The 24,595-nt window shown below is 43.0% G+C and overlaps 2 protein-coding genes across 2 annotated transcripts in view; one reads left to right on the top strand and one right to left on the bottom strand.

Moving 5' to 3' along the window:
* Positions 1-24,595, top strand: part of mrpl11 (mitochondrial ribosomal protein L11) — a 64,908-nt gene that overhangs the window by 20,982 nt on the left and 19,331 nt on the right. The window contains exon 2 of the mRNA XM_034690774.1: positions 1,808-1,986. Within this exon, the coding sequence (XP_034546665.1) occupies positions 1,864-1,986 (123 nt within the window). The 5' untranslated portion in view covers positions 1,808-1,863. The remainder of the gene's footprint in view (positions 1-1,807; positions 1,987-24,595) is intronic.
* Positions 11,059-24,164, bottom strand: tmem265 (transmembrane protein 265). Its single transcript, XM_034690773.1, has 2 exons — positions 24,067-24,164; positions 11,059-14,052 (listed from the first exon to the last, which is right to left on the bottom strand). The coding sequence occupies exon 2, from the start codon at positions 14,048-14,050 to the stop codon at positions 12,986-12,988; it is 1,065 nt and encodes a 354-aa protein (XP_034546664.1). The 5' UTR covers positions 14,051-14,052; positions 24,067-24,164; the 3' UTR covers positions 11,059-12,985.

Raw genomic sequence — 24,595 nt, 5'->3', positions numbered from 1 at the left:
GATTTGATTATGCACAGCTGAACATTAAGCCAGCCCTGGTTGAGGCTTATTGTTGCAGCTTTGAACCCCGTTTCCTGACGCTGCACAGTGCAGGCGGCTTTATTCCTTGAAACTAATGTAAATTCAGCGGTGTGGAACGTACAGTCAGTGCCATAGTCATGCCTTATGTAGGTCAATTCTTCTTCAACGTTAACTGCTCGGCCTTGTGATGACTGATTTCATTTTGCCAGGGAACTGCGGTTTTATTATTCATACTCCAGAAGAGATTGAAGTTGCGGTGCATTAAAGCATAACGTTGTCATTTCCCCAGTCTCAGAGCTGTTATTCCCTTTGGCCTAAATTGGAATTAAACCCCATATTTGATGCTGGCTCTAATTGTTTTTTTCTCGCAGTCACAAAAATCAAGTTAAGCCTTGTCTCTCAGGACGTACAGTATGTCATTATGTCAGTTGATTTTTTCGTAGCACTTCTCCCCCTAAAACTGCTGTTTTAGTTATTTTCCTGCAGCACGTCAGTTTGGAATTCATGAGTCTCTGTCGTTGTTTGATAACAGAAGTGAGCTCTTCTCGCTGCACATTTAATACGCACTGGTTTCTGCATTTTCTCACTGGCTCTAAAATTGATCTGGAGTGCAACACAATTCTTCTCCAATGAAGTAGCTGAACACATTAAGTGGGTAGCGTGAAATTGACCTCTGAAAAGTAGCAGTGTGTGTGAGTTACATTGCAAAGATGCCTATTGAGGGAATTCAAACTAAATGGATTGTATTTGGGACTCTCTCTGCATTGTGCATATCACCTTAATGCCCTTGCAAACATTGCCTTATGGTGGTTGCACTTTAACGGCTGCTGGATAATCAGCAGCGCAGATAGAATCACAACTTTTCTTGGGGGCAGTTTCTCTCGGTTTGTTGCTCCAAAGCAGTAGGAGGTCCCATATATCTTTTTGGTATTGTCTCTTCTGTTGATCTAATTGGATACCCTCTGTTGCCCACCGTGAATCATTGCTGGACCTCCTCTCTCTCCCCGCAGTACTTATTTTTATTGAATGCAGGGTTCCCCTGAATCAAGGCCCAACCTTAAACCTTGTATGTGTCCCTCGGCTCCAGTCATTGATCTTTTTTTGCCTCTTTTTTTCCCTCACAGCTGTGTCAGTATCACTTTTATTCTGGTCGAGGATTACAGGCCAACTTTTATGTGTTCCTCTTCCCCAGAGCGAGGCCACAAGTTCAGGCCATTCTCCACACTCCACTAATTGACTCCTTAATTTTGCAAAAGCTTTTAAAGGTGGAGTGAAAAAGCTGAGCCCTCTTTGCGTTCCGATATGGAGAGGACACTTTCACCCCTCCTCCATGTATTAGCTTTGTTATTATACCTCCTCTGTCCTTGACACTTAACCTCTACTGATGCAGAGGAAGCTCTGCTGCAGCTTGGGGAGTTCAGCTGTGACACATCTAGAACAGAGGGGAGACGGCGGAGGTGTTTTGGCATGCACTTCATGATTTTTTCACAGGGAACTTTAAAAAGCTGCCAGTTCCCAGGATCCTCAACATGATGAGTATCTGACTCAGCTGCTCCTGATCCACACTGCAAACACCTCCCAGGATAAGTGGCTCTTGCTGGGCCGATCGAAGGCAAAGATTTTTTTAATTACTCGCCCGTTGCAGAATGGAACTGCGCGAGACTTCACCTGAGGGTATCGGTATTGATTTGAGGGTATGATGTTTTAATGAGCCTGGCATGTAAGTGATTTGTTGCAGTTGTGCTTTTTCTTGAAACACTAATTTGTTTTTCGTCTCTGTTTTCAGTGGATGGATTCTCAGTTAACTTGGAGGCAGATTTGAGGATTTCCACACAGAGCAGGATGTCAAAGATCTCTAAGGCAGCCAAGGCGGTGAAGAAATTGGATGCTGGGAATGTAATCCGGGCTATAGTGAGGTCTGGACAAGCAGCCCCTGGCCCCCCTCTAGGCCCCATCCTGGGACAGGTAAAATTACTCCTGATTCGCTCTCTTGTTCCATCTGTTTGCTCGCACTAATCAGAGGTATTCACTTAATTGCAGGAGCAGGGCGTCTTTTTTTATCAGCTGACCTTCTGCACACAGCTCTCATTAACGAGCAGACAACCTGATACTTTCCTATTTTCTCTTTGCCAATCCCAACGTTGACTCCCTCTCTCCTCATTCACCTCTGCATGCCCCCCTACCTCCACCTCCGTCTCCCCTCATAGCTCTATTCATGTTCCCATTCTTATTCTACTCGCACACAGCCCCATTGTGCAGGTGGATGCCACACTCTGCCTCCGTCTGCAACTATTTTCTCACAGTTTCCGGGGCCAAAAGCACGGACACCTCCATCTACCGCAGCTGTCCACATACATTAGCCTCACTCTGTACAAAGCACTTGATGAAAGGGAATTGAACCTGTGATGGTTTTGTCCTAAATTCTTGTTTACTTCTCTTTTGCTTCAATCGCTCCAGAGAGACAGCTGAGGTTGTTTTTCAGTTTTTATTGTTCAGTGATTCACCGCTACTACTTCCACAGCAGATGCCAATACCGAGCAGAAAAGTACTCGTACTCGCTGCTACAATGATAAAAGAAGTCAGCAGTCCTCAAGCATTGAGAGATGAACAAAAGGGGGTTTAGAGTGGTTAAAAATAACTGCAGCTGAATTATTCTGCGCTGTAAATAAAATCATCCCTCTGTAACTAAACGGTTCAAAGCTAATGCTGTGCTCATTTACCTCGACCTTGTTTCAGAACACACAGGTGCATTGTTTCAAGTCTTTCTTGTTAAATTTATATTTTATTTGACACCATAAAGGCCCAATCTGTTCCCGCTTTAATGGTCATTCAGCTATTTAAGTTTGATTGTCTTCTGTGAGATTAACTGAAAGCAACCATACGGCTCGTTTTGTACATACAAATGAGATCCAGTTAGCCTCCTTAATGGACGGTGCTCATCAACCTTGAATGTTGTTGCACGCCTGCAAACAAGATCAATTCTCCCAGTTAATCCATCTCTGTGACTTAATGACGACACCGAAACAGGGGGATGAAAAAGTGGACGGAACTGGCAGAAAAGAGCAACACATGATTAATGCTTTCAAGGAAAAGTAAATGGTAGGACGTCAGAGAGGAGTTAAATGATGTGAAAATAACATTTCTCTTATCTGACATGGTGTGTAACAGTGCCATACTTAATGTTCTTCTCAAAATGATGTAGTCTGCTGTCAACAGCTGCACAACATAAACTATGACACAAAATCAGTTCATCACTGGAAACCTGCAATCCCTGCCAGACTGGGACTTAGATTTAGTGCTCCCAAACACCGAGCGTGAGGTCTTTTTAAACACATCCCTCCACTGAGTCTTGTTTCTGCTTCAAAAATGTTTCTCTAAACATCCACTGAAGATCACTTTCAGCTCAAATAACAGAGTTTCAATCCAAATATTTGCTCCCGTGGTTTGTTTAATGATTATTTTTGTTATTCATCTAATTCATCTATTGGTCTCTCTCTCTCTCAAAAAAAATATTTTTTTTGAGAACATTTGCCAAAAGTACGCAGTAAATATAAAGACACTAAACAGAAAAGGAGCAAGTGCTTGAAAAACAACAAGCCATCAATCACCAAAAAAGACATTTTTGCTGTTTAGTTTTCCAAAATGATTTAATTAAGTCTTCCAGGTCTTTCACAAGTAGCTCGGCTCAGTAGATTCATATCATCTCATTTAAATCATGAAGATCCAACCTTTCCCACACTCCGTTTTAAGCTCTGATCTTCTCTCCTTCTCTCCTCTGCATCATTTATAAATGTAATGGCTGTGTCGTGTCTATGCAGATGTCACTCTCCTTTCTGTTCCCTAAATCTAAGTAACGTCACTTTCGTTATCTCACACTCTCACTTGTAAAGAGTTTGAAATATCAGACTTTTTCCACGTTACAACTGAAGAAGTCACATTTTTTGCAAACCTGTTCCAAAAGCATGTCTCATGAAGTTTTCTCTGAAGTAAATATACATCAGTCACAGTAAAACAAACACACCAGGCTCTGCAGCTCTTCACAGGTCTACAGAGCAATTCTGAGTCTTTAAGCCATTTCCTTTTTTGTTCAGGGCTGCAGCTTGACTGGTTATTTATTTCACTCTCGCTGCTCTTTGACATTGTTTTTGAACACAGCAGGGTGTCCATTGCAGCAAAAGAGCCCCAGATCTTTTTCTGAAGACTTTTTGGAGACCAAAACCAGAGCTCAAACAACTTAAACCACAATTCACAAGTTGAGCACAAGCATAAATCCAAATGAAAGAAAAAATGAAGTTGTGTGAGGGGACTTCTGGAAGTGTAGAGAGGCAATGTCTGTTGACAAGTTGGACAACTTCAATGAGGGATTATGTAAGGGATTATGTATGCTGAGAGGCGTAAGAGGCTTGTTATAGCGGATTGAAACCCCTACAGGATGCAGGACCTGAATGTATGGGGTCTTGCTTACTCAGAAGGGGTTCCTCTTCTGCAACTTTAAGAGAGAGATAAGAGATAATCCTTTATTTGTCCCACAATGGGGAAATTTAAGTGTTACAGCAGCAGAGTATATAGTGCAAAACAGTATAAAGCAAACAAGAGCTTATAAAATAGCAATTATTAAAAAGTTATTAGCAATTCAAAATAAAGAAGTAAAAATAAGCATATCGTACGATGTATATACACAACTAAATAAGTACATTTACAAATACTTACAAAACCAGTAACGTGGTGAAAAATGTGCACAGACTTGTAGCTTAAGTATAAAACAATGTACAATGAGAAGATGAGTAGAAAAGACGTATTGCACATGTAAGAAGAGAGGGATGAAGTAATTATTGTGCGTTGATAAATAGATGGGGGAAATATTGCACTTGAGTCCGTTTTGGTGAGGTTGATTATAGAGTCAGAGTTTCTCAGTAGGCCTACATATATCCCTCTTATTAAACAACTACTGACTCAGCAAATTAATAATATCACACCTTTTATCAATTGGAAATTATTTCAGTTATTTAAAAATGATTATATTACCTCAGTTACAGTTTGAGCTGCTTCCTCATTTAACAGTTAACTGAGCAGTCTTAAAATGAGCGAACGCAGCCATTATTACTCTTAATTACTCTTATTAAACTGTTTTCTTAATGAGCAAATCGAGCTACCATTACTCACATTTCCACTGATGGTGAAATAACACAAGATGAAGAGGACCGCATATAAGTTCAGCGCCCGATTAAATGTTTATCTGCCTCGTCACTGTCCGAGAATTCACTTCATGCCCCATCTTCAATTTTGTACATTTCTCTGTCATAGCCTCCAGTTTTTTGTGTCTTTAACCTCTCTCAACCTTTCTCCATTGTTTCCGTCTGTTTTCTTTTTTCTCACCTCAGCCCGAGGTCAAATGAACTGGACTTCTGGTGGTGGAGTGATAAGACTGCAGTTAGTTCATAGCCTCTTACACAAGCCGAAACGAAAGTGTACCATCACTATGCCTTTGTATCCACACATTGCACCATGTAACGGTGTAATATTGGTGTCCCAGTACTGTGGAAGCGTGAGAGTTGGCTTGTTAACATACAGCGGGAGCGCAACATACACACACGCTCAAACACACCACGCTGCCAGCTCCTAGGCTTTTTTCGAAACTGCCTACTATACTAGCAGTACGTACTGATTTGGCCAAAATTCAGTCTGTAGTGTGTGAACAAGAGCAAAATCTGCAGTATGCCAAAACTCCTGGATGTCTACCGATTCGGGAAAATTTCTCAGTATGCATCGGACCAGTCTCCCTCGCGTACTGTTTCCCATAATGCACATCGCTCGTTCCGCTTTTTTTTTTTCCTTCTTTTTTTGACGGGAGGAAATCCGTTTTGGGGTGCTGGGAAGGTTATTGAATTCCACATAAACCACTTCATAACTTTTTAAATCATAAGTGGATGCTAAAGAAGCAGTTTCACCATCAGCTTGGCCGTTGTTTACTTCTACTTTTCAAAACCGGAAATCCAGTGACGTCTGACCCAGCATACTGCAACACAGATCGAACAGAACAGTCATACTACATACTAAATTCAAATGCAGTATGTATTAGGCAGTACCTACTGCCTACTACATTAGTAAGTAGTATGTAGCAGGCCGTTTCGAAAACAGCCCTACACTGTACATCGCCACCATCTTCACCCGATTCTGCCTCTGTTACTCCTCCGTGGAAGGATAAGAGGTGGAACGATTTTGCCCCACTATTATTCCTGCATGCGTTACACATTGCACACGAGGCATAACGGGTGCAAATATCCCACCTTGAAATGACCGTAACTAAGTTCTGTGTGAGTGCCAAGTGATCACAGGCATATCCATTGCAAAGGTGTGCTGTTGAGAAATAACACAATGTTCCTTCAGAGAATTGACCAATCAGAATCAAGCATTTAACACAGCACTATAAATACACTGCTTTGATTGCCTGTTCTTGCTGCTCATGAGGAGTAAAGTCATGCAGGGCCATTTTTTTTCTATTAACACAGTATTGCCACAGGTTTAGGACGTCTTGTTCTTGAGGACACTTGGACAGTGGCCAAAGCTAAGTGACTTATGTCTAACGTGACTTAGTTTTGGAAGGAATAATACAGTCAGTAATTCAGTTCTGTTTCCACAGTTGGGAAACGTCCAGATATTTTTATCCGGCAACAAAGAGGATGATCTGTGCTTTAATCTCATCCCATTTCACCATCTTTTATTCCTGCTCAAAAATACAGCAGCCAGGATTTCAAATGCTGCCAAGTGGAGGGACCGTAATAACCCAATTTTACCGTCTCTAAAGTGTTTACCAGTTAGATGTATAATTGATTTTAAGATTCTTACAGATCACATTTAAGGCTCTGCTAAATCTCCCTACCCCACAGCTTCGTGGGAGACTTCTGAGTCCCCTCTGAGTGAATTAACTAACTCCCTCTGTCACTCAAATCTCGACTCCAAAGGTCATTGAGTTTTCTGTTTGGCGCTTTGATAGCACGTCCTGCCTCGGAAACTTCTGTTCTGTCTGAAATATTCTGAAAAAGTTATATTTTTCCTTTTTCCATAATTCTGAGTTACAGAAAAACTCTTTCAACTTGAAATGTCTTCAGCAAGAAGTTGTTTTTTTGCTGCAGACTTGTATTACGTGACAGACAGAGGGAATATTTTTAATGGCAGGTTCTAATAGGCATACATAAATCGCTGAGCAGCAACTATCATCCATTTTTGAACAATGCACTGTCTCTGTCACATCACATAAGATCTACCACGCTGACACGAGTGCTGATATGTCACATCAGTTGGTGTGCGTGGTATTTTTAGGTGTTCTTCCCCCTAAAAACAGTGTTTCCTTTGACAAAGATGCTATTGTTTATCATTTGGAAGAGTCTGAACTGCGTGACAGCTCGAGATAACACACAAACTAATAATAGTGGTTTCCTTACAGACTTCACCCAGAATGCAGTGTGGTCTCTTTTTTGCCTGTCTTTGTTTATATTCACACAGTTCACCTTTGAAAAAATGTATTCCTCCCTGTGTCCTGTCCAAATACTCAGTTTTAGCCTGAAGCAACTTAAATAATGGATGCATGACCCCATTGAATTTGTTTTACATGCGATTAGCTTCTCAGACTGCTGCACCTTTTGTGGGCACCATGCTTATTTTTAGGTTTCTGTTGCTTCAAACCATATTCGGTTAGTCCTCTCTTTTTTAACCATCTGATTTTTTTTCTAGTGTTATTTCTAATTTTCATAAACTTAACATAGACATCAGTGCTATATGTTATCATGATTAAATATTGATGTAAGGGAATTGTGATGTACTGCCACTGACAGTTTCCCACAGCACGAGACGACTCTATACACCCACAGTCTGACAGAAAGTTTTATTCCAGTGGCGAGAGCCACCAAGTACATTTATTCATTCAAGTGTTTACTTAAAGTTTGAGTTACTAGAACTTTACTGGGGTAGTTACATTAAATGCTACTTTAAAATTCTACTCAACTAAATTTCAGGGGCGTTTAAGGAGCTTTTTCCACACTACACCAATATTAAAAAATCTGATAATGTTACTTTTAGATGAGTCAAAATCTCTTCCACGTATGTTCAATTTAAGCTCAAGTTGAAAATCACTTTTCTGATTTGTAACGCTCCAAAAAGAAAACCAATTTGTTAAACAGTTTGAGTCATTGACGATGATCCTTTATATCTCCAGCCAAGCATTTCCATCAGCATTCAAATATGCAAAAGTAAGTGAACACATGGCTGTTTGTCAGTCTGCAAAGTACAGAGCTGAATCTGCATTCAGTTAAATAGTGCACTTGTTCTTTTTTGAAGTTTATTTTTGGCTTTTTATGTCCTTATCCAAAGCTAGGACAGTGGATAGAGAGAGACAGAGTGGGGTCACCGGCTGGACTCGGACCCAGGCCGCCCACTTCGAGGATTATTTCCTCTTTCCACGGGGCGCTTGACTTAACCGCCAAGCGACACCAACACCCTGAGTGCCCTCACTTTGATGCTGATTCAAACTCTTAACATTTACTTTGGGTTGGAAACTAATCTGAATTGTACAGATTTTGCTGAATCTTAAAGCATGGGACCAGATTTTGGCAAAGAAAGTCTTCTTTTGTCTACAAGCTTTTCAGCGGGCATTGGCTGCATCCAGGAAAAATAGTCTGTTTGAAGAGCAGAAGCAGCGACGCAATCCATAGTAATGTAATCCTAGAAAACACTGGTTGTCATCGAACAACAATTTAGCTTTTGTGAGTCTCTTTGAACAGATGTCTGATGTCTGCATGCAGGCGTACCTTACAATCCACTCTAAGACGCCGTCCCTCAACACCAGCTCTGTTCTGTCTTCTCAATCTGCTCACCAGACTGTAAACAAAAGCAGTCATTGCTTCCAAGACTGGTAGAAAACTCTCCTACAAAAGCATTGTTTGTGAGATTAATAACTCATCAGATAAATAACACAGCAGAGTTCTCAGGTCATGGTTGTCTCTGTGGCATTGTTTTTCTTTAAATATGCTTTTAAAGACTCACACCAAGCTCTGGGGTACCACGAAGGCGCTCTGCAGCTAAAAGCTTTAAAATCAGTCAGTGATAATGTTCATCTGTAAAGTCGGCTCTTTTTAAAAAAATCTAAGGTTAAAACTGGCCTGTAGATTAACTGAACACCTATGAATAATGCTCAAAAAGCCAGCCCTTCATGTGAACTTTATTTTGTTTGAGTAGACCAGTGCTTGTCTCTGTTTTGGCCTGATGTCACCCCAACATCTGAGACTTGTATCAGTATGTGTTTGAGACTCTTATGATATAAAACGAAATACTGGAGACAGTCTTTTGCATCATTTCTTACTCATAGATTATACTTTGAAGTTCTCTCCAGAAGCGGTGGTCTATGATGAATGATTTAGACATCTGTCGGTTAAGTGTGGCTCTTTCTGCCAGACGAGGTGGGTGTGAGCTCCGAGGCGTACTGTAGCTGCAGCCGCATCAGGGGTAATGAGGTGAGATGGGTTGCAACCAAATGCTCAACCAAGCAAAGCAGAGCCATATGTTTGTCTAAAGGTGCCTCTTTTGGACTGTTCGGGATGTCATTGTTGTCAGAGTGGCGTGTTCATGTGCGGCTCTCTCCCTGGGCTCCCGTGCTCCATCAGGCTCCCACCGTGTGGAGCAAACGGTAAATAAATGGCAGTCGGCAGCCGCTTCGCTGTAGGCAGTGGCCCTGGCCCTTTTAATCTTAGCCAGCCTCTCCTTCTCGTTTTTTTCCCTTGTCTCTGACTAACCACCCTTGACAGGGGAAGTGCAGAGAGGTAGGCCGCCTGTCTGCTGCGGGGCAAATTTAAACAAACGAGAGAAATAAAAGAAGGAGCGGGAGACAAAAAAAAGAGAAAGTGGCAGCTTTGGTTCAGGAGAATAATTACAGGCTGGAGTGAAATTAGCACAGCCGAATGTAGGAGAAGAATAGGGAGCATCAGAAGAAGAAGAAAGAAAACAGGAGAGCGGCTCATGCACTGTTCTGTGGGAGCAGGTTATGAGAGTTGGTGGAGCTGAGGGAAAATGCTGAGCATTGTTTCTAGAGCTTAACAGGTGTAACAAATTCTTTGAGGCAGTCATTTGCAGGGGCTGCTGCCTGTGCAGTCACTGCTTTTAGTATAATAGAAATATGAGAAGTTACCCAACAGGGAGTGCATCCAGACTGCGTGTGTTTGAAATGTAGAGCGAGCAGGGAGAAGGAGATGAAAGAAAGAGGGGAGAGAGTTGGATGCTGTCTACTACACTGGTTATCCCTCTGTGGGTTTTCCTTAAAAGGCTCTCTGAACCACAGAGAAATTCCCCACTGAAACTTTAACTGAGTGTCTTTTTTGTGGCTTATGTGTACATTAGTCTTAATACATCCTGTAAATATAGCCTCTAAATCGAGCACAAAGCAGTAAGAACAAGCACTCACATTTTGACAAATAGCCTCAATTTCAATTAATAGGACCATTAAAACTCAGAGGAGAGGCCAGCAGGTTCACACACAGACGCTGTGAGCAGATAGCCAGTTCACTCGAAAAACACATCACACACACACACACAGACTTTTACTACGAACTCATGACATGCACAGCCCATCACATCAAGACTTGTCTCTCTTTCAGCGTTAAAGGCAGACAACACGACAGCATACTCAAGGATTACTGCAAGAGGATTCGGGGCTGATGGGGCCGCGGGCATAATTGTGATAAATGACGGCCTTTTGTCGGGGTGCCGTGCTGTGAAGCAAAGAGCACGCTTCTCTATATGGGATATGTTGTACGCGCTTTCTTTCACGTCAACAGTTCCAGGAAGAGAAAAACATGAAAACATGCAATTTTCTGCAGAATGGGAAGTGATTAACTTTAATACAGTGAAATTGTGAGGCTGTGTTTTTGTCCCACAGGCCTTTTAGCTTTGAATAATTTGGACCGACTCCCCCTGTTTTCCTCATCTATACGTGTGACAGGCTGCCAATAACAGTCCCACATAATGGCCAATGAACTGTCAACACGAAGCGAGTATGAAACACTTTATTAGTCTGCTCTCTGTCCTGGAGGTGTAGCTGACAACAGCTGGAGAATAACTTCACAGTATACACATGGCGTATGTCCAAGTTCCACATGGTCACATTATGCTCAGAGGCTGGTCGCTCCATGAGGAAACAAGGCACTTGTACTGTAATGTATGTCCTCTACACCTTCTTCTCACACACAAAAACCCCACGATGCCCAAATACTACAACACTCACATTTGAACTCATCATTGAATGAAAGGCTGCATCAATAATTCAACAAAATGCGAAAGTTAACACTTTCATCTAAAATGAAAAAGGGGATTTACGGGTTGGACAGGCAGCACAACGTGTTTTTTTCTTCTTCTTCTTTTTGAAAACGGACACTTTGAGACAAGACGACAGAAAAACATGAATTTTGAATGTGCTCTGAAAGTGTAAAGGGATTACTTACATTGGTAGTCTGTCTTTGTAAACAGTGTACTGCAGTAAACCTGTACTGTAGTTTGTAGAATAGGATTAAGATGATGCAAAATGTTTGCTGCCCATCTCAAAGCCCAACCACTGAGAGATTTAATGTCTGAAAACGCTGTCTTTCATGTGAATTCGGCTCTGTACGCTATTCACATTTTGTCATGCTAAAATCACTTCTGAATGTTTTTAATCCAGCAAAAGTGAATTATTTATGAAAGTACAATATTTATTTATAAAATTATCTCACTAATCTCAAGTTCTACATTTAAATGCCGTAGAAGGATTCACTACCGGAAACGCTGCAGCCGGAGTGACTGATCATGAGGCCTGTGAGTCTGCAGGTTTCACAGTTTTGAGTGATCCCACTGATTAATATTTCCTGCCAGACAAGTAATAAGTGATATCAGCCAGTTTTCATTTTAGTCCCGATGAAAAGCTGGCACCACCTGTGGCGTAGGCATCATCCTTGATAAATCTAGTTTGGCAAAACGAAGCAGAAAGGATGTGAAGAGAAAACATATTCTAAATATACACCACACATATTGTGTTTATTTATTATTATTATTATTTATTCCAACTCCTCTCTAAGCTTTACCTTTCCAGTGTGTAAAAGTGGTTAGCTCTACGTCTGCAGGCCTCTCAAACCTTTTCTCTCTGCCTCTTTCAAATAAGAAAGATCTAAGAACTGAACGTCACTTGGGGTCGTGAGGAGACTTTGATTCAAAGGGCCACAAGCCAAAAAACTCCAGATCCACTGGGTAAGACCCCACATTAAAACACGGGAGCCCTGTGTAGAGGGAGAGTTTTACTGGTACTGTAGATGGCTTCTGAATCCCGACTCTGTGGTTCTAAAGGGAAAAATAAATCAACTCTCCTCTGCATTAAAACTTCTCTCTGTCAAAGTCGGGAACTTACACTGAGAACATGAACGCCAAAGGTCAGAATCTGTGCTTTGGCATCTGATGGTAACAGAGTGTTGGTCTCATTTCTCCCACCAACCACATGAACTGAATTCAGAATCAGAAAATAAGTTAACCACAGATGACAGCACCTGGCCTGCAAACAGGTGCTGCACATATGAAGAAAACATCAACCTTGAGGCGTCTGAATGCAACAAAACAAACAAATGTGCACCAATCAAAGAAGAGAAGAAACGCCACTAGATTTCAAAATACATGTCTGTAGTGTTCTTTACAGTCTGATAGATGTGTTCACAGTGTTCAATCCGAAAAAATACACTCCCACAATTCACAGTAATGTATTTTGAGTTCTTCTTAGCACAACAAAATGTGCAGAAAGCTTGCCAAATGCATTTCCACAGCTCTGCGTTGTACCATCACTGCTGTACTGAAATTCAGCACAGTTATCTGTTCGCTTGTGATACCAGCCTGCTGCTCTGAGTTTTCAGGGTGTAGGCGCCCATCTTTTTGTGCATGCATACTCATTCAGAGTGACTCTCTAGAGTTCATGGGAGATGAAAGAGGGTCCTAGGGGCGTCTCTGTGGGCTCCAAGCTGACGTGGGAGAGAGTGTGGCTCTGTGTACGAGACAGTGTGTGATAATGAGCAGGGGGAGCTTTCCCCTGGGCTTGGTCCTCTCCCTGCCCCGAGCTCTGGCTTGGCAGAGTCGTGTCTCCTGGTTCTGATCCAGTCACGGCACCAGCCCCAGCGGCACCGCGGTCCTGTCGATGTCTTTCCCAGGCTGAGCTCAGCTTCACAGCCAGAGCCAACAGGTTTTTCCCCAGGAACACCGTGGACACCCGTGGGTCCCTATACCACAGCATGCCTGTGCCCCTTAGGGCCAAGGTGAAGATGTTGATGGTGACCAGGCTAAGCCAAGGATACAAAGCCTCCTTCCGGGGCCCTCTCTGTCCTGGCAAGCCGGTGGCCCCCAGCTCTGTGAGGGCCACACACGGTAGCAGCAGCAGGAGGGCATAGCAGTAGAAGAAGACCAGACCCTCCGCCCAGATAGGCAGCCTCTGCTCAACGACCCCTCCAGCTCCTACTGCGCCCCCTCCTTGTGCCTCCCACAACCCCGCCTGCAGGTCCAGCACATCCAGCAGGTCAACCACCACCCACAAGAGTCGACTCCGCACCTCCTGCTTCCTACGCTGCGGAGTCATGTGATCCGCCCCCGTGAGGATGAGGAACAGGGAGGGCAGGCAGATGGATAGCAGCAGAGTCAGCGTCTTCCTGGCAAGCGGGTCAGGCGGGCGGCGCTCCTGCCTGTAGTTGTGACAGACGAAGAAGAGTTTGAGCTGCAGCAGCGACAGGAACAGGAACCACAGGGCGTTGGCAAAACCCCGACGAGGAGACCGCGCCTCAGACACCACTCCAGCCGACACAAAGCGCAACGCGAGCAGGAAGCCCACGTCTCCTAGCAACACAGCCGCACACTGCCACACACCAGGTCCTGGAAGCCCACGAGCTCCCAGCATGCTCTGCTCCAGCAGGTAGAGGTCCACCACTGCCATCGTGCTCACCGTGACCAGGGTTGATACGCACACCTGGGGCGTGGGCACCATGCCTGAAAAAGAAACGCACACGGACGCAGTATGAAATAAATATGTTCCACCAACACGATTCAGATCATGTTTTCACGTTGCCATCTGTCAGTGAGAGAAGAACAGACTTGTTTTTCCAACGTTAATACAAAGTAAATGTAAAATAGTTTGCCGCTTGTTGCTATGGTTAAAGACATTGGCTGCCCAGTGAGCACTGAGCGCCCTTCATCTTCAGCCAGAGAAACATCTACCCTGACTGCTCAAGCTGAGAAGCCTGTTAAATTGTTTTCTTTTTTTTCTCTCTGCTTCCCTTTGAATCAAATAATCTTCATTTTCCATTTAAGCCTTAACATCGCTTCGTTTTGATACTGAGACTCTCCCTAAGTTCTCTGCTGTTACTTTTCTCTGTTTGTTGTTGTTTCTGCCCTTTCTTGTGCTCATCCTATTCATTATTAATTAATCGTATTGAGGCGCAGCTAGGTGCCCTGTCAAAGTGTTTTCTCTGGCTCTATAGTCTGCTGTGTTTATTCTCACACTGTGCTGCCGTCTTTAATCATCACTCATTCCCCGCTCTTTTCAGATGAATATTGATAACGTGCTATTTAAGAGATGTGTTTGACTCGTGTCTTTGTGTACACACTGTGTACGTCTGGGTGAGGGCTTGTAGGCAATGCTAATTTGGCTGAACATGTGGGTGTATCTTTTTTTTTTCCCTCCTTGTTGCAGCTCATATCTCAGGCGTTGACAGAATAAAGCTCAGTATTGACACAGCTTGAGAAATGATCATTGGCCTTACAGAGTAATCGAAACCAGAGTCTGTCTATCATATTTAGCTGTGAAGTGCAGCGCAGACCAGCAAACTGTCTGTTATCTGCTCAGCACCACTCGGGGGAGGTGTCGCCCCCTTAGCTGAATCGATGACATTATAATATAAAATCATTACCGGCTCAGATGTGTCGTAATGGCAACAGTTGAGCGTGATCGAGCGGGAGATTGTCGGTATGATTGCGGCCTCTGAGAAAAGTCGGCCAGTGGAAAGTGTGTATTGATATCCTGCCGATGGAAGACGCATCACTTCCCTGACTGTAAGACTAACAGGAGCTGTGCCATCACTGTGTGAATCATTGAAGAGGGCTGAGGAACTCCACGGGGTAAAAAAGGCAATTGAGACCCGCCAATGTGTGTGTGTGGAGGAGCAGAATGAGCATAAGACTGCAAGTGAAAGATTAATAGGCCTCTTAGCTGTCTACATGCCTAATAAAGTGTTACTGCATGATGGTAATAGTTCATAAATAAGCTCAGGGGGAAAAGGGGTGAAAGTGATGAAGAGGAAAAGACTCAAATGCAGATACAAAGTGACTTCCACCCACTTATGTGAAGACGGGCATCTTATGAGCCAGCTCGGCCTGGATGAATCTGAATGTATTCATCAGCGGGGGTATTGAAATATCTCAGACGTTCGAGTTTGTCCTGAAACTGATGAATCAAAGAGATGAGGAAGGAACGCTCCTGACTGATTAATCCGCTCTGAGCCATGGTGGGAGGACAGCCGTGGATCATGTCAGCGTTTGCAATATTTGATTGTCTTATGAAGCCCTTTGTGTCACCACACACTACAATTTGATTGTCACCCCCCCTCCCTCTGAAATTGAATGAGTTTCACCAGGCTGCAGATTGGTAGGGTATTGGAATTTAAATTTGGCTTTGCTTTCTCTTTTCTCTGGGAACAAACCCAATCTGCTGAGAGGGAGGGGTGGGAGATGGAGAAGTTTAGAGCCACTGTTACAGCTGGCTCTCCCCTGAGGTCGGGCCTCTTAAGTTATTCCACCTGCGCCTTAAATTCTCACCATGGAAATCTCCCTGTCAGCCCGTGTTTGTGTTTTGACTCCCTGTCAACGCTGTGTAATTTATTCTGTCCTGAGCGAGGGGCCGGGATGACAGTCCATGTGTCCACTCTGCTCATCAATAATGACCAAATACATCACATCTTAGTGTGGGGAGTGACACTGCTGTTGACAAGGTGAGGCAACCCATTCCGCTGTAGGCACGAGTTATGGCATGTAATAGTGTCCAGGTGAAAGATTTGTCTATTTTTCTATTACGCTGAAAACCCCTTTTTCTCATTTCCTATCTTGAAGCTCATCATGTGTGACAGGAGTGCGTGTGAATCTCCTTCCATCTGCACCCATGTTTAAGTGATCACCCAGAAACCTCTGATCAAACAAAGGGCTTCAGTTTGCCACTTTCACCTTTGTTGTCTCTTTGCACTGACTGATTTTCAGATGGACCTAAATCCATGCAAAGCAGGATTAATTTAATCTGCATCTATCTCCATAAACACCCCTCATGGAGCACCACAAAATCCTCCACAAGTTATTGCAGGTGCCTTTGGAGCTCCAAGGGCATCAGGACAACATCTCTGCCATTATGTGCACACTAATTAATTAACAGAGAACCAGACAGTGTGCAATCCCTGGTAATACTCTGCTGAATATATCCCCCCTCTCCAGACTTGAAACCACATGACCAAAACATCTGTTGATTTGTCAGGTAAGCAGCCCGTGTGCTGCCTGAAGTGCTTTTTTTTTTTGCATTTTTTATAGAGTTGTGTTATTTCTTGAAAATATGCTTATCATTAGCTGCACAGGCATCCTCTGGCAATTTAACAATCTCTATTAAACGGCTCTCTCTGCAACACCTGTTTCATAACTGCCCTATTAACAGCAGGTACTGAGGGATTATTCGTGCATGGCTGCTGGTAAAGTGAAGCTTTAGTTACCCAAACCATTCGTCTTGCACTCGGGCTCGATCCTCCTGGCTTGATTTACAGCAACTAATGTGCTTTTTTCTCCCTCCTCCTCCAAGTAAAGAAGCGCTGTCGGAGGCCAATAAAGTCTCTTTTATTGTCGTTGATGAGCCAGGCTCGGTGATAAAGTCTTCCTCTCACAGTCCGGGTGTTTATACACAGGCAGGCTCCAGCAGACGGCGGAAAGTGATCGGCAGTGCCACACCAATCAAACCCGAGTTTGTGGGAACATACAAAAGCAGCTCGTACTTATCAAGATCTCCTTCCTCCGTGCAGATCTGGCGTGGCCGATGTGTCGGTCCGTGCTTGTTGCAGTGGCTGGATCTGAAACTGGGTCTGTCACCTCCTGCAGTGTCGGTTTGTCTTCTCTCAGAGCAGCGGGAGCACAGATCCGTGCAGGGGGGCTGCTGCTCGCTGCCCGCTCCCCGCTCCGATGCTCGCTCTCTCGGGCTCCGGCTGTGCGGAGCAGCCGTGGGAAGTCGTTCAGAAGTGGAGCAGCAGCATCAGCGACGACAACCGCAGACACATCCAACCGAGAAGATGGCTCATCACCAGAGAGAGAGAGAGAGAGAGAGAGAGAGAGAGAGAGAGAGAGGGGAAGAGGAGAAACTCGCTCACGCTGTCCGAGTTGGGTCGTGGCTGTGTTCATTTGTAAGCATGCTACGTGCTCCACACCAGACCTCCCACCCGCCTCACTTTCTCCTCCTCTCCTCTATCAGCTTGTGGAAGTTTTTTCGCTGGGAGATGCTATGAATACTTGAAAGCACCCAGTTACAGTGTACTCATTGGTTACCATGATGATGCCACTTGCAGAAGATTATTTGCATTGTTTGCAAAGCAGGCAGACACCTTATTTACCCTCCTTGGCATAGCAGGGGAAGTGGAGCGAAAGATGCTTGTGGAGCCCGTAGACACATTTAGGGCTCTGAAGGCAGATGTTACAAGTTTAATTAGTCCTCCTTCTGTCTTCTTACTGTATTAGTCACACAAGGAAATCATCCCTCTGTAGTAGATTAACTCATTGAAGGTGGCTTAATGCACTCAAACACAGGGATTGGGAATTTCTGAGCATATCTAAAAGAAAATTAAACTGTTCAAGAGTAAACTGGCTGCTTTGGAGAATTTAATTTAGTTTTCTCTGTTAGTAGAAGTGATTTTTTTTTCACCTTGTCCTCAAGGTCCTGCTCTTTCAAGTGTATCTTAACACATTCCCGTATGCACCTTTAGCGAAAGGCTCAAGTCCTCCACTCCCTCGTTTCTGTGGCTCTCAGTGTGCCGGCTTGGTTTTAGAGCGAGAGCTTTAATCAGACTGGTGAGAAAAGGGATGGAGAGTCATCTTTCTTGTCAGATTCAGCTCTGCGCTCTGCTGGCTTCCAAGAGAAGAGATTTTTCCTCAATTCAGCATGAGTTTTTTCTCTCTCTCTCTTTTGTTCTTCTACACCTCCTCTTCTTCTCTTTCGCACCACCTCTGTGTCATCCCTCTCCTCTTGTTTACCCCATCTTCTTCTCCTCCAGCCTGCTACCATTCTCCTGTTTTTTGTCTCTTTTTTTTGTTCCCTGTGGGTGTGGTTGAAGGTCATTCTGCACACTGGCTCACTTTCAGAGAAAAGAGAGAGAGAGAGAGAGAGAGAGAGAGAGAGCAAGCGAGGCTGAAGAAATGGACAGGGAAAACAGTGAGGAGGGCGAGGGGCAGCCAGGCGGGCAGGCTGTCCGCACTACTGTGCAGTCATCACTTTTTACTTCAGACATGATTGGGAGAGGTTTGAAAGGACACGCAGGATTAAAGAGACTGACCAAGAATGTTAAAGAGTGAAGCAATGAGTAATTCTCCTCGTCTGACTTACGACTGACCTCCAAAAACCTGGAGGATGCCCTCACCTGCCTCCTCTTGGTTCACATCTCATCAGAGTGAAAGGCATGAATTAAAAAAAGTTTTCAACTGGTTTAGCATTGAACTCATAACTTCCTGGGACTCATGATGGATGGTTTTAAAGAAAGATCAATTTCAGTGGAGAAAAGATACTTATTTTATTTCAGCATTTGTCTTCCCTATCATAATTTGGTGCCAACATTGCCCACAATGCAACTTGACAGTACATTAGTTTGGCCCGAGATTGGTGAGTATAATGGTAGTAGACGTTGTAGACTTTAGGTAGCAACAATGATTTCTTTATTATTCACTGTTCTCCTGAAAGTTGTCATAATGTATACATTAATTTATCAACTCAAGAAACATCAAATATTGGGAAGATGCTCAATCACTCATTTTCCAAGACATCTCCAAATTGCTTATTTTATCAAGCCAAGATTCCAAAACCCAAATGTTTACAATTTTATCATAAAAATGATTTAAAAAAAGGAGCTGATTATTACATTAAATGAAGCTAGAAAACCCTCAGTTTTACATGTTTCCTCAAAAAACAACCTAAAACAATTCATTAGTCATGCATTTTCTTGTGAAAATGAGTTATCTGGCATTGTTGCAAGTCAATAGTCTGAGCCGTGATCCCGAAGAAGAGATAAATAAGCTACATAGATTACTTCTTTCTGGCTCCTTTTCTTTTTCTAACTTTTATCCTTCAGCTTCAACCACTGCTGACTCAAGTGACATCACTTCAGGTTGTAGCACCAAAGGGAAGCAATCGCACAACCTATGGCTATGATGTCTCAACGATATATGCAACAATATGGCGATAAACTTTTCAGGTATTCCAGTGTAGCCAGTGGTTTGAGACAAAGGACCTCCAGCCAAGGCTACTTTTACTATGGGCTTCATTGTTTACAGTCCGAATAGCATCTTGAGAAGCTATCTTTAGTTGGGCGGAAAGTTCGGTTTTTTTGGTTAGTGGAGTTGTGCAAGGCACTTGTCAGTTTTAAGTGTATCAATTACAAGGGCTGCTGATAAGATCCACTCCTTTGTTGAGAAACTGACCACAGAATCAGAACAAAAGCTTGGCTATCAATTGCTGCAGATGGGGTCAACTCTACTACGCAATTTAGCTCAATTTAAGAAAGTCTAACCCAATCTGTAATGTAAGTGTAAACTGTATTTAGAAATAGTTTAGTGTTTTAATTCGTTGTTAGGAAACCCATTTGTTCATGCACTATTCGAAAACGTGACACGTACATGCACCTCTGCACCTCTGCCTGCAGTGCACTGTTGGTTTTCTTCAAACAGGCCGAGTTCATTGGGGTCCGCTGTAGCTAATACACTTACTATTGACAAGTACCCCATACAACGCCACTTCACAAAACCCAAACTATCCCTTTAAAATCAACATCAAAGCAAATTTCACACCTCCACATATATCCCATTTGTAATATAGAATTATTTGGTAAATAAATAAGCACACTAAATGTCCTTTAACAGCTTTTAATCTCCTCAAAGAAGTGCACAGACCAGCAACTGGTGCTTTTCAGCAAGGAGCCTCCCTCAGTGTTGCAGGCAATGAATGGAAACACCTCTTATCTTATCTATAGGAAGTAGTTTGCACATTTTCACAATCAACTTTCTACAAGAAAGATCACCTCCACAAAGAACGGGGGCAGTAAATAATACATCAAAGTAGACCATAATCAGGACATCATGTATCAATACAGAAAAACACAGTAGGAAATTTTGTACAAAATCTGGCTATCAAAGATAACCAAGACTCAATACACCTAATGCATACGCTATCGGTCACTTGTACCAAAATACAAAGTCCAGTAAAGAAGAGTGAATCAGTGGTCCATTATCGGCAAGGACAAACAAGTATATCAGTCAATGGATGATAATGCAATGATGATTTAAAAACGTTTAGAGGAAGCATTCCGGAGCTCCCTATACCTCACTCTCAGAGCATTTGAATGAATGAGACCCAAACCTGACATATTCAGTGACATTAAGTGCCAATCCAAGCCCCTATAGAGCATATAAAGTAGCTCTGAAAAAGAGGCCTTTGGTGATAGTGTTACTCAAATTCTATAATCTTAAGATTACACCACCTTTTCAAAAGATTAGTGTCAGACCTATATGCAATGCATCCACAAATAATAAAAACAACATAGAATATTCTTTATTTACACAGCCAGAAAATGCCTTGAAAGGCTTCAGGTATCACAGCTCAAAAAACATCAAAAAACATACATAATATAGACCATGATTTTCAAGACACACTCCAACATTAATTACTCAGGCCTTTAGGAAACTCAGTTTTCAAAGAATAGATTACCTAAGTGACTGACAGCATATTAGTTATATTGGATCTTGGTTATCTTTGATAGCCAAATTAAAAACAAACAAAAAAATGATAATGTGTTTTTTTGGGATTGATATACGATGTCCTGATTATGGTCTATTTGATTTCTTTGTGAAGGTGATCTTTCACATGGGAGTTTATTGTGAAATTGTGTTAACTACTACTACTGTGCTGAAACGCATGCGGTTGTTAAAGTTGTTAAAGGACATTTAGTTTGCTGACTTCTGCACCTGAAGAAGTCTTTTTGGTTCATTATTCGATCTGATTTGTTTCCATTAATCAGTGTCTGGTGAGACTCAGTTTCACTGTAAATAGTAAGTAACACAGAGGCTTTAATCTAGCATACTTCAGGGGCATTGACCTGGAAAGTAAACCAATTTTCTTGTTGTTATTTTTTTTTTAATTAACACGTCTTAATTGATAAAATCACAGCAATATGAAGCAGATTTTGAAAACGAAAAAGGACAGTTTTAATGGAATGAATCCTCTGTTCATCACATCAAGAGGAAAAGAAAACCACTTTTAAAATGTTTGCTTTTTTAATGGAGGTTGTATCGATATGAAGCATTTTAGGAAGTTGGTGATTCTAAATGCTGACACGGTTAAATTATTGATGTAGAACAGATTGTAGAAGAGATAAATAACTATGTAGTTGTGAGATTACTGCTGACAGGAGTCCAGCTGTCATTACTGTGAATTGCTTTCTTACTACTTTTGCTCTTTCGACCTGCTTTTGCTCTCCATATGGATGGTTTTCCTGCATACTGCAAAGCCTGCTGACACTTGATTAGTCAGTAATACAGAAACTGCAAACATACTACAGTACACTTGCCATACAGATTCTAGATTCTGGTTGGTAAAGTGTTGGAGTTCAGTCCATTGGTTGTTGCTCCTTCAAAATGATTACACTAAATCAATCCCTAACTAGATCCCCTTTACTGAGACTGTCACAGGAAATGTCTCTTTAATATCCAAGAATTTGTCTTAAAGACATCACTACTGGTTGCAGTTGTAACAATTTAAGCGTACACAGTCCGGCCAAATAATTGTTTCTTCTAGTTCTTGTTTTCTCAAACGCAGTCGTCCTCCAAAGCACCTGTAAACAGACTTTGATGTGTGAAATTGCTGGAGTTTCCCCTTAAAATAGCACCTTAAGTGTGCCAAATCACTGTTATCTCTCTGAATTCTCTGTGAAAACAACAGACGCTTTGTTCAAACATTGCTATCAGCTGTTGTTGCAGTCTGACTTTATTCCAGCCCGACCTCTCTTCTCTCTCTTTTTCTTTGTGCATCTCTCCTCGGCATGTGAGCGTGTCTTTCTTGTGATTTTTCGGTCGTCTCCAGCGTGGAGCCTCAGCTGCCTGCAGTTCAGGCTCCTGTGTTTCTGCTGCAGCCTCCACACGTGATTAATCATGTGAAGTGGCAAAAAGCACAACACTGTCAGGACGGTGAGGGAGACCTAATGGAGTTGAAAATGGGATGTTTTGTCGCGATGCAATCCATTTTGTTCCACCTTCTCTGGCTTGCTTGCATGCCTGCTTGCTTGCTTTTCACCATACCCTCAAACAGTAAATTCTTCTTCTGGTGCCAGGTACAAAAAGTGAAGCCTGCTGTGTCTATTTTTATGCATAGATCCAGACAGAAAAAGAAAAAAGACTCTGCTGAGAAGTTTGGGTTTGTTTTGTTTGTTATAAAAACGAGTCTGTGAATTCGGTTCGCTCTGTCAGTTCTGCACTCATGGCCGTTTGAGCAGCGCTTCTCTGCTCTTTAATGCGAGCTGTGTGTCGGCTTCAGCACAGTTCACTGGAGTCCACGGGGTGAAAATCGTTTTCATTTTCCACTTTTAAGACTAATCTTCTGATTCCACGGTGGAAAATCAAGTAAAATGCATGTCCAGCGAGAACTCAATTTACTTGGAGCTGTTTATTTCACGGCGGTATGTGTTCGCGCCAAACTGACCTGCTGTTCAGCGTCTCAGTTTCTCTCTCTGCAGCTGAGGGTTCAACATGAAACCTAATCAGCTGTATGACGCGACAAAGGGGCTGAATGTGATAAAATGCCAACAGCGGAGCAGATTAAATGAACAAGGTAATGAAGGTAATGAATGAGAGTGTTTCACACTGAAGAGTTTAATTAACCTCGCCTCTCAGCAGCCTCTCTGCACTGTAACACCTTCGTCACTGAATCGCTGCCCTCCTCCTCCTGTGTGGACCATCGGGGCAATTTATAGAGTGGCCTTGTGTGCCAGGGGCAATTAATCCCACCTCCTGCCCCAAGGCCTTATCCTATGTCACTGTCCTTTATCTCCATGTTGCCACGCTTCTTTGAGCACACTTCTTCCCCTGACCTACTCTTCTCCCCCCTCCTCCTCCTCTCCCTCTCCTCCTCACTTCTTTTTTTCCTCTTCCCTCAGACACCTGCGACCACACACTGAGAGCACATCCTCACCGTCAGCAGTCCCTGGCAGCTAAATATGCAGACACACATATCCACGCCTCAACAGATACTCTTGTCAGATTGAAATGAGGCACAAGTATTCATACATAAACATACACACACACTCTCGCCCATATTCATCAGGACCTCCCACTGCTTTTACTTTAGCTCTCTTCTTTCCTGTCGTTCATCTCGCTCCAACAAACCCCCCTCACATTGTTCAAATATTGACCGCCACGTTCTGACAACTTTAATACACCTCAGCTGTCTCTCTCTTTCCCATTCCCATATCTCCTTTTCTTTCCTCCATCCACGCTCACACACCATCCTGCCACAGCACTGCTACATCTTGTTAAAAAGAGTTAGTGAAGCTGAAAGGCCAATCACATTAACACGGAGGGAGTGTCAAAAAAGACCGCAGAGAATATGGTGGAAGGGTCAAATCAAACGGACACTTCTCGGATTTTAATTGCAAATGCCTAATTGCTCTCATAATTATGAGTAATAAGACTCAGCCGGGCTGATCTTGAATGGATTGTGCAGCAATTACTCACCGCTGTCGCCGCTTGAGAAATATCTCCGTAGATTAGCGTTTAATCCCGGTGCCCAGGATCTCAGAAGTCTTTGAAGATGTGCGGCTGAATGTCCTCGTCCACAGCTGCCATGGAAGGCCTCGCGTTGGGTGACGGGCTGCAGCCATTTTGTACTGGAGAGCTCTAATCAGTCATGGTGGAAGAGAGAGGATTTATCCAGCAGCTCGGACTCGAGGATGATTAGATGCTCAGATTCAGGGAGAAGGGTTAGTGAATTTGGCCAGGGCATCAATGTTACTGTTCCAGTTCTCTCATTTCCCTCCTTTCCCTGATAAATGCCATGTGAAGTCAGAGGAGCCAACCTTGAAAGTTTCTTTCATGGCATGCCAGCCCTCTTCCACATTAAAAGTCTGTGATTGCAATTACCAACATGTTTCAATCGTAATTACAGCAGTTAAAATATTAAATAGCCTGAGGCCAAAATAAAACTTCCATACACTGACAACTTCAGAAGCTGAGCCGCCTGGACTCTTGTGAAACAGCTCAATTA

This window comes from Notolabrus celidotus, chromosome 8, assembly GCF_009762535.1.
Source record: "Notolabrus celidotus isolate fNotCel1 chromosome 8, fNotCel1.pri, whole genome shotgun sequence".
Lineage (NCBI taxonomy): Eukaryota > Metazoa > Chordata > Actinopteri > Labriformes > Labridae > Notolabrus > Notolabrus celidotus.
This window is presented reverse-complemented; position numbering and strand designations above follow the sequence as displayed.